Source organism: Anneissia japonica, unplaced genomic scaffold (genome assembly GCF_011630105.1).
Source record: "Anneissia japonica isolate Jap-2015-1 unplaced genomic scaffold, ASM1163010v1 scaffold288126_len377047_cov203, whole genome shotgun sequence".
NCBI classification, from domain to species: Eukaryota; Metazoa; Echinodermata; class Crinoidea; order Comatulida; family Comatulidae; genus Anneissia; species Anneissia japonica.
This window is the reverse complement of record NW_022721684.1, coordinates 111,642-123,015: the sequence shown is the minus strand read 5'-3', so window position 1 is coordinate 123,015 and position 11,374 is coordinate 111,642. Positions and strand designations below refer to the sequence as shown.

At 31.8% G+C, this 11,374-nt stretch overlaps 1 protein-coding gene across 1 annotated transcript in view; it reads right to left on the bottom strand.

Annotated features, from left to right (window-relative positions):
• LOC117111734 (inositol 1,4,5-trisphosphate receptor-like) overlaps positions 1 to 11,374 on the bottom strand; it is a 92,391-nt gene that overhangs the window by 4,002 nt on the left and 77,015 nt on the right. Inside the window, exons 49-54 of the mRNA XM_033254736.1 lie at positions 8,717 to 8,881; positions 8,385 to 8,559; positions 6,848 to 6,922; positions 2,777 to 2,848; positions 1,607 to 1,740; positions 1,021 to 1,186 (exon numbers count right to left, since the gene is read on the bottom strand). Coding sequence (XP_033110627.1) covers positions 1,021 to 1,186; positions 1,607 to 1,740; positions 2,777 to 2,848; positions 6,848 to 6,922; positions 8,385 to 8,559; positions 8,717 to 8,881 — 787 coding nt within the window. The remainder of the gene's footprint in view (positions 1 to 1,020; positions 1,187 to 1,606; positions 1,741 to 2,776; positions 2,849 to 6,847; positions 6,923 to 8,384; positions 8,560 to 8,716; positions 8,882 to 11,374) is intronic.

Here is an 11,374-nt window from a genome sequence, read left to right as displayed (position 1 = left end):
TATATATACATACATATATATATATATATATTTAAATGATTGATTATTTTCTGTTTGAGGTTTAGGGAGTGGAGTAGTTTTGGACATGAGTAATAAGAACCCAGTAACCTTCACAGCATTTCAAACCAGAACTGTAGGGAATGGAGGGCAAGTATGGCTACAATGCCATTCTTACCTCCAAGCAAATGCACATATCGAAGGATTGAAATACGTGCGATTGGGGGCTAACATAGTGATTTGGCTTTCAATCGCAGGGTCAGGGTTTGTGTCACTCACTTGGATTCTCACCAGGCAAGGTAATTAATCTACATTTTTTGTTTCTGTCGACCAAGGATTATAAGTAGATATGCAGCAGGATGACAGCGATATATGATGAATGTTCATGCAACTAGAAATACTCCTCCCAGGGATTGGGAAAGGTTGCACATTGTGTATAAATGTTCATGTTGTCCAGGGGCAACAACATAAAGCGCTTGATATTGTCAGTATAACCTGCAATATAAATGTCAGAATATTATCATTACAATGACTGGGGTAGTAATGAGAAGTGCTCTGAGACTTTAACTCTGTAGAGCAACATGCCAACAAATTATTGTTATCATTAATATTAGTATTGTTACTAGCATTGATTTGCATGCACTGTTTGATACCCGACTCTTGAGCTCCACCAAACACAGGTTGCGATACATTTTGGTGACAGATTGATTGATGATTGATTGATTGGTGACTGATTGATTGATTGACTAATTGATTGTTTAGTTGATTGATTGATAAATTGATTGACTGATTGATTTATTGATTAACTGACTGACTGATTTATTGGTTGATCGATTGACTGCCTGATTGATTGATAAATTGAGTGATTGACCAATTGATTAATTGACTGATTGATTGACTGATTGATAAACTGAGTGATTGACTGATTGATTGATTGACTGACTGACTGATTGATTGGCTGATTGATTGGTTGATTGACTGACTGATTGATTGATAAATTGATTGATTGATTGATTGACTTACCGCATATGAAACATGTATTTTTTAGCACCTCTTCTTTTCTTTGTTTTTCATTCCTCAAATCAGCAAATGTATCGATGATGACACCAAAGATGAGGTTCAAAACGATGATAATGACGATGAAGAAGAACAGCATATCGTAGATGACACGTGCAATAAAAAGTGGTTCCTGTCAGAGAAATTTATGAATACTGAGCAAAAAATTGAATCCTTAATAATTTAATTCCTTCTTAATGCGGTGTGATCTTTCCTAAATGCCAAGTCAAATACAAATTATTCAATAGGATTATTAACACAAACAGCTTTATAAAAAAATCCCTCATAAATTGATTACCAGCCGATTTTAGGGTCTACACAAAGAATACAGAAACAATATAATTTTGGATTTGTTAAATTTGCAAGAAAAATATATTGAATTAAATTAAAATTCTATAAATTTACGAAATATTAAATTGTATGTATATAAAGTTTATATTATTAGTTTAAAACAGATTGTACATAATTACTGATAAGCACATGAATAAAATTAGATAAAATATTTGATCATAAATATTATAATTTAAGGACTGGTTTAGCAAATTCCTCTTACAGTGTTTGAGGGCGCCCGCAGTATATCTCCTATTCCTCCTCCATTACGTAATCCATGGTTCAATGTCGTAATAATACACTTCCAAAGTGTATCGCACGTTCTACGCTTCTCAGTACCATTGACGCTTTCATCTTCTGTAAATAATTAATCTCATTATGTCACAGTAGTTTAGTTAATTAAAATGGATAGTAATGCCGTTACATGATGCTAATAATTAAAGATAGATCAGAAATATTTTTTCCTCTACTGCAGCAAATAAATATTTATATGACTCAATATCAATTCTGTAATTTACAGAATTTTAAAATGTATCTGATGTGCTTATCTATCAAATTTCTAGAAACTTTCTTTTCAATGGCTGATTTGATAAAATAACATCTCCTTAAAAATATACATGTGTGCATAGGAAACTACAGAAAAAAAAGTTAGTATATTAATTTTTTGTGACAGATATGAATAATACCAAGTACAAAAAAGATAGGTTGTATGTTGAGATACCTGTAGTAATGTATAAAATATTTAAATTAGACCAAAAAATTGTTCTGTTGCTGAAGCAAACAGAAAATAAAAAATCTGCAATGGCAAGTTTATATTTTTTTAAACTATAGGCTGCGTTTCAAAATTTCAGGCTTGGGAACACAATTTTATTTTGTGAGAACAGAATTTTAGGTTTTGCGAGTTTTACATCAGAACAGTGGCATCACATTCATGGCAGACGAAGGGTGGGTTTCCAGTTCAGTGAATCCGAGCTTCAGGGTGATCCAAAAAGCGCCGCAAGGTTTACGCCAAGCGAAAGCATAAGTCTGATTTTCATTTTATTCCTATTAAGTTGCACGTTTCTATAACTTTGTTGATACATTATTGCAAATGCTAAAATCTCTGAAGTATTCCGCCTAATCCAAGCACAAGCTAATCACTTCGCTCATAAATATAACACTCGCTGAGTTTACAAAAGTCCCTATCTAGCATTATTTACAAGGCCCACCCCTCTTCTGCATGACACCACTGCCTTTGCATGACACCACTGCCTCTGCCTGAAGTAAGGAGGTGAGACATATACATACTGTAGGATGGGTAGTGTGGAGTGGTAATGTGAGTCGTACTTTGGATATGCAGTTGAGGTCGTGTGATGTGAGAGTGACTGAGAGGAATGGAAGGAGATTTAGTTACCTTGCTGCATGGTGACTGGTAAGGTGGGTTGAGACGAAGAACAGTTGTTAGCTGAACAATAGAGCACATCAACTGTAGTGAATGGAGTGAATATAAACTGAATAGCGTGATATACATATATTCCTAAACATATATATATATACAGAATATAAGACAGAAAATAATGATGCGAAAACGTTGAGTTAGACAGTAGAACACAATATATATATTCAGGGAACGAATATTTCATCTTGTCCTCAAGACTCCATCAGCGTAACTTATTATTTATTATATATAAATTATAAATGTCAAAGAAGAGGAGTCTACAACTGAGAAAAAGGGTTACAGTGCTTTAAAAAATTGGCAAAGGAAAGAAACCACATCTTATAATTATACAAGTAATTATAAGATGCCCACCTTCATAGCAATAGATAGCAGGCCTGAGTCCCATCTAAAGTCAAAATCATTGTTTTAGCATTTATTTTTGACAACTTTTTGTGGGGATATACTTGATATGATCATAACATATTAATTTGTTCCCACGGTATATTTGAGCACTGTTTCCATTATTTAGCAATTTGTTACATTATTTGTAAATTGAAAGGCAGACACACTGGGAAACAACAATAAAAAATGGCTGAATTGAAAAGCAAAAATCTAAAATGTATTAAAATGTAAGTTAACAGTTACAAACGTATAATATAGACAGTAACCTCTGAACTATCTTGGCGGTAAATCAAACATCCTTTGTAAAATGTGCTCCATTTCAGTTTTATACTGCCTTTGCACATTGCTTTTAATAAAGATACCATAAATAAATAAATAATAATATGAATTGTAATTGGTAATGATAAAGGAATGTGTATGGAAAAAAACCACAGTGCATTCATGCAGACAGTGAAAGAATTTTCTTCATCAGATTCAAATTTGCAATAAAGTCCCAGTGGCTTAGTAAAGACTTCTTCATATTAATCAAGATCAATTTTGCATTTCAGTTGGGACAATATTTTTCACCTCACAAATTTCCTTATTTATATATATGAAAAATAATAAAAATAACGATGGATATCCTAACAGAAATACTAACAATAAAAATAATAATTATGATTATTAAATCAATATCAAACATAAATAACAATATTAATAGTGTTATTTAATAAAATAGATATATAAAACATGTAAACTACACTCAAGATTATACTATATTCTTATTTTTGTAAATAAATATGTACATACTTATTGTGTTTTATAAATTTGTTATGTTTCCTTTACATGTCACTACATTGGAATTTGATTGCTCTTTATTGCTATATCCTGAATTTCTGTTCTGGTTTGAATGGATTCAACTAAAAAGTGACTTGAATGATGATGAATAATATGGTCATTTTCATGATCAAATACACAGTGACCGATCGTAGCAAAGTAAAAATAACAGCTACGTACAATTAAACTGCAAGAAACACTAAGGGCCTGAGGCTGGCATCTTAAAATATCACAGTGAATGCATTTAGAAATCTTCAGCTCAACTTAGCATTATCTTATAGTCATTATTTACTACATTAGAATTCTTGGCTTTTAATGCAGGCTTACCCACTGCCATGAAAAGCTACCGGCACAGAACAAATTTGATTAAAGCGAGCTACGCATGTCATACATTTTGTGTTGACTTTACCTCAACTAACACGACTATATTCATTAACATACAATCATAAGATATAAGATGATCACGTTGGGATTCGAACCAATGATAAAAACACACCAAATGTGCTCAGAACCACAATAGCCCATTTTCTCTTTCATAATTTGTTATACCTAAAGCTGTGCTGTCCATGCTATCAAATTTTCTTTGACAAAAAACTGTATATATACCATATATAGTCATAATGTGCCTATATATGGTCATGATGTGATGTCATCAGACCATATTTAGGCATGTCACATGTAAACTATCAAATAAAATTTGATAGTCTGGAAAGGGCTTGAAATTTCTTTCAAATCAAAAAAAAAAATTCAATTACAATTATTTTGCGTTCAGTAAAAAATATGTAATATTATTACTTAGGCATGATTTGAACCAATGATTCATTAAAAACTACCCCAAGATGCGAATAATCACAAAATATCTCATTTGTGTCATAATATTTTTTGAAAAAATCTTTGGATCTAAAGGTAAGTACAATTAATAATCATTATATTTGTTTCATGTTTCATTACTCTTGTTAATTTGTTAATGACAAATTATTTAAATTTTGTACATATTGGCCTTGCACTTATGTGCGTACTTGTTTGTGTATTATGATAACGAAATAAATGAAATGCAATGAACTCGGAGTTTGGTATTTGCTTTATATATCATCTTTAATCTTATATAACTAATTTCCACTAGAAAATCACCAAACGCATGAAACTCTATCTTCTGTTATCTAACCGTGATCACATAAACCACATCATGTATATGACGGCTCGGAGGTAAATCCCGCAGGATTTTCACGGTAGCGTTTGACACGTACACCATGTCTCATCATCCCCTGACACGCGACAGCCAAATTTACGACCGTATTAAAACAGCACGAGCGAGAACTAAAAAAAAAAATTTATTCGTTTCTAATGGTTACTGGATATGTGGGTGAAATAACTAACGATGTACCTTAATTACTGCTGAATAATTATGGCCCTCATATCTCGTTTCCGAATGACTATCACAATTAAATGCGTTGGTTATGTATTCGGAATATCTAGACTTTCTATTTTGAAGTGGTCATTTATCACAATTAATCTAGCAATTTACGGGGAACAGGGGAAAACGCATTTTCGTTGAATCATACCATATTCAAAGTCTTTGAATAATATATTATGATAACAATAGTGTAATAATCGTATAGTGATACTCTATAATATCAATAAAATTAATTATTACATTAATATTAATTACTAAAATAATGCTAACAGCAATGCTTGTCAGCATCATGTCTCATGCCCTTCCTAGTTCTTATTCTATGAATATTATTTTATTTTGATAAACTTATGTGCTATTGGTTTGGATATATTTTGTATAATAAATACTTAAGGTTATGGCTGGTGTTATATAATATCATACTGTCAAATATTTTAGGTTTTATGGATATATTTTCATGTTGAAAAAGCAATTTATAAATAATCATTTATTATTATTAATATCAAAAACAACAACAATAATATTATACATCACTATTAATAATACAAATGATCAAATCATTTCTATAAGTCATGATCAAAATGTCATATAATTCAAACTATTTTTAGCACATTCTATAAGAACCAACAAGAAACAGGTAACATTAGAAAAACATTGGCAACAGAAATTTACATATATTTGAAAACAGTTGAAATCATCTCACAGAGAAAATCACACCAAAACAAACAGATAAATGATTTTGACTAATTATCTGATTATTAAAAATTTGGACTAGACTTGTGGTGATTAAATATATATTTTTAAATGTGACAGTCTTGTGTGTGCTTCTTTAAAGGAAGGGAGACAGATAATCGGAAGGGAAAGATATAGGAAAGGAAAAGATCATAGGGTACAAATTATGGGTAGGGAGTGAATAATGGCACAATTAAGTCCACATTTATCCTTTAATGCTGTTTAAATATTAACATCCTGGGCTCAATACTCTATGTGTGTCTATGTTAGACTCATATGTTCTTTTCATACTATAAAGTTTAATGTGACTGTGCCCATATATTTGCTATGATATGATATTACAATGCCTAATATTTATGTTAATATCAGTGTAAAACCAGTTTACTAGTATAAAAAAATAAGTTGAATTACATAATATTTTACTAGGCACTTCTTTGATATATGGGCTTCCCTTTGACCAAGTTTGATGAAGATCCATGCACAGAAAGAGACCAATGTGCCATGTAGAAACACTTTTTATCGAAAACACACAAGAACAGGATAGAAGGGGAAAAATCAACAAAAACAATTACTGACTAGTTTTGTGTAATTATAAATATCTCAAAATAAACAACGTTTTGCTGACACACTGATGATATGATTGACAGGTGTGAGATGATTATCAACGTAATGAGCAGATGTACTACCTTTGGGGATGCCATTTGTTCCATTGGAAAGGTTAGCAATGTTGGAAGTGACTGCGCCGAGGCTATTGGTGTCTACTGTACATAGTGGATGACAATTGGAATGGTGAAGAGAAGGAAGGAAAAAAAAAATGAAATTAAGTAAATGAATTTGGTTAAATAAACAGTGGTGGACTTGGAAGGGGAGGAAATGTTGTCAGTATAGGGTATGTAACTCCACCCCCTCTGCATCCACCACCGGCAAAATGAAAATGTCCTAAAACAATGGTAAAACATGTGGTTAAAGTAAATAGGAAGAAATATGGACTTTAAAAGACGATATACAAGGCCAATAGAACACATATTACAACAGCAATAAAAGGAGAATGGTCTAAACCACTATTTTTTTAAAGAAATGCTTGCTTCACTCTAGATTCTAGAGCAGCGAGACATTGCGACTTAGATTTTGTGCAACCCTAGCCAAATCTAATTTGCACTTACAATAAATAATGCAGTCAAATCGTAGTTTACCTAATTGCATTTGTGTTACATGAGAGATGTACGTGGTTTGAATTTTAGTAGGTATGTATACTGTTCATCTACATTCAGAAAGATGGGTATATTTACCTCATAAAAAAAATAAAACTTTATTAATCAAAATTTATTAGCAACAACTAGAGTCATGAATATAAAGTAAAACATTTTCATCATCAATAAAACATTTAAACAATTTTTTGTTTGTTACTGATATAAGAAGCAACATTTAGATTACTAGCTAAATAGAGCCATCCGTTATGTCAGTAAGCTACTGTAATTACTTATATCAGATGGTTTGGAAAACACTTTATATTGGTTTGGGAATTCTTGCAGGTATATTATTATATCTTTATATTTTTTTAAATCCTAAAATACTGTACTGAATAAATAAAACATCATTTAATACCCTGTATAATAATTTTAAAATCAACCATAAATAAAACATTGTTGTAGCATTCCCTTCAAGCCTCACTATTAAGGTAGTGTAGTAATTAACTCTACACTCAAGTATATTGACCTCTATACCATCATTTTGGCCTATATATCAAAACGGCCAACGCGAATTCTGACTATTTTCTCTTATCACCACCACATTTGCTTGCCTAGCATTCATTGAAAGTATGCATTAATAGCTAAACGAAATCAACACAATGCACATGGCTTTCAAGCTAAACTCTCAATGGTAATTGTACACTTCCTGCAGCGCAAGGACAATTGAGGCCTGTTTCAAACACTGTTGCATTATATAAGCCTGGGTCGGACTATTTCATTATATTTGAGGTAAGTAATAAGTAATTATATAAGTAAAAAATTAAAAGTTGGAGAATATATTATTAAAAGTGCATCAAAGACAGAAAAAAACTAAGAAAAAAAGAATGAAACAATATTATATAAGGGATGATAAAAAGGTAAAATGTGATAAGGTGTACGAAAATTTGTTAGACGTGGACAGGAAATATAAATGACTGCAGTAAACAGAATTTTTAAAACAAATTTCTAAATAATCGGATAATTCCTTTCCTACCTTCCTCGATTGGATCAGGTGGAAAGTCACTTTTGAAAAACAGGAATCCGACAATGGAAAAGAGATATACAAGGATCAATGCGAGTACACCGGTCAAAATGATGGAACGACCATTTCTTGTGACTGAGCGAATAACGTTCAGCAGAGTCTCTTCTTGTCGTACCACGTCAAGAAGCTAAACGCAAGAAAAGAAATGTAGAAAAGAATTATGAAATTATAAAAGTGCAAAGCTAGTTTCTCACAATTCTACTCATTAATATAAGACTATGTTCTGCATTATTAAATTATATACTTATAAGTTTAGGATTAATTGTAAAAAAAATAGAGCTTACCAGAAAACTGTAAATATATTCCCGGGAAAAGATACCACCAAAACAGAATGCTAAAAATAAGAAATGATACAAGATTCCTGAATCAGTGGCCACACCCAGTATCCCACGATTACCTAAGCCTTTGTTGCCAAGAAGACTAACTACAAAGATGCATTTTATCACAACCTGAAAAAAAAAAAAAATTTTATTATATCTTTATTTTATAAATTTTTCTCATCACTCACAAATTAAAAGTGAAAACCAAGTTGAATGGTTGAGTGGTTAAGGCAGGAGCGCTACAACCTAGAGCCATAATATCGGCGCTGATTCGAATAGCACACTCGCATATGGTTCTGGTGGTGGAACAAGTCTTCTTAGATAAGGACTATAAACCATAGGCCCAGCACTTTTAAAGAACCCAGTACATCTTTCGAGACGAGTAGGGGGTTACCCCGGTGTATTGCTCATAGAGCGTCTGTTGCGGACAGATGAGAGATAGCTGGTACCGTATCGGTTTACCGCGTAGCTCAGACACAAAGAGACACTAGGGGAGCAGCAAATTACTGTATGAGTAATTCCACACCTCAATTGCTTTGAGACTTCAGCGCTATATAAATTGAACTACATTAAATTACATTATGAGGTACAATGACCTGTTGTCTCAATAGATTTAAAGACAAGCACATTAACACTAAAGCTACATCAACAATCTAATTCAAAATAATATAATCATAACAGACCACATTATCACACTGTTTTGCTTTTCTTATTTGGTGTAAAGGGCATTGCAAGTGATGATGATGTATATATATTCATTCTATAATCTTTGAAAGAACCTCAAGTAATGATTAACTCCAAAGTGCATTACAAATGCAATTAATCTGCATCAAAAATTACAAGTGCTTTTTGCTTGATGTGATGCTGCATATATAGTACATTACATTTTAATCCTCAGTACAGTATATGTAAACAGATCACATCACATCACAACCAATTAAAAAAGATGTAATGCAAAGGGTTTTAGCATTTGCAAGAGGATGAATGTAGGTGTGAAATTATGTGAGCATCTACGGAACAAATACAAAGATGTTGAAGATATGACATTGGTTTTAAATGTTAAACATGATTTATCATATATCTAGTGAAGAATTATAGTCATTTTCATAAGCACTCCATTTGAATAAAAATCCTATTTAGAGTGATATTCATTTGTAATCTCAGTAAAATCATGCACAAACACAACAGCAGTGTAAACACACCAATGTTGCAGGAATATACGACCAATTCTGTTTTTTGTAAACAGAACATTTCTTATCGATAATCAAAATAAATTATAAAATGGTGCACATCTAATTAATCAAATATAATTTAATTGATTGTAAAGAATTTTTAAGCAAATTTAAAATAGGAAATAAGATTAAATCAGCTTAAAACGCCCATACGTACGCCTTTCAAATCATCCCAGTAAAATAAGCGACCCCTTATAAGAGAGAACTAAAAATTATCTGAGCACCCAAGTGTTAGCTTGTTTTTTTTTTTGTTTTTTTTTTTCAGTAAAAAGCCTTTTTTAATGAGCATTTACTTGAAGGTTGTGTTGATATATGAAATCCTGTGCATTTGTAGTAGAATTGAAAAATAAACGAGTTTAAAATAAGTTCAAATAGGTTGAATGACATGGAAATTTACACAAAAAGTGACATGGAAATTGACAAGGAAATTGTCTTATTCTATGTAACAAAAATGTGTGATTTGCTCATATACAAGTGTAATATGACATTATCATGCCCATATATGGGTGTGATATGACAGCATCATGCCCATCTATGAGTGTGGTATTTCATCACCATGCCAATGTATGGGGAAATCACATATATTTACACACAGAAACATTAATATGGACAGAGAAACACCCTACAATATAAGCACATTTGTAGGTAGCAGCTAATGTGTTAATAGTCAGTAAAATAACACCCAACTGCCATTTATAAATAATAATGTGGGAAAAATGTACCATTAATCATTAAAATTTTCATTAATTATTCATGTTTATAGTCAGGGACTTCGTGAAAATATCTGGTAAATAATTAAACATGCAATGTTTTAATCTTCATATTAAAAAAACATATTTTTTAAATGTCAATCCAATCTGACATAAGTTGAAAGCAAGGTATTGTGACATTTAGTTTTAATATAAGGCTTTGGAAATGCATTTGCATTAAAATTAATCAGAGACTAAATGAAATTGAATAACCAAAAATGTGTTGAATAAATTCATCTAGATCCAATTAATATTAAATATGATGTTTGTTCATTATTTTTTTGATGATCTATGTTTTGGAATCATCAAGAAAACGACACACATTGCATAGGAAAACTGTGTTATATTTACATTGAATCTATTTTACTGACCCATTTATTCTAATAATCCATTGTTGGATAATAAGAGGTAAAATGGGCCAAGTTTGTGGTTAAAAAAGGCCTGCCTACTAATACCATAATCCTATAAGTTCCAATCCTACAAATCCACTGCCAAAGAAATGAATGAAATCCCCTATCAAACTTGCTGAGATACAGCCTCCGTTCAGGCATCAGAGGGTTAGTCAATGAATCCCCAAAGGCTGGTCTCCATCAGAAATTGCCAGCCTGCCTGTCAGAAAGCTTAGTCCTCTGGATGTACAG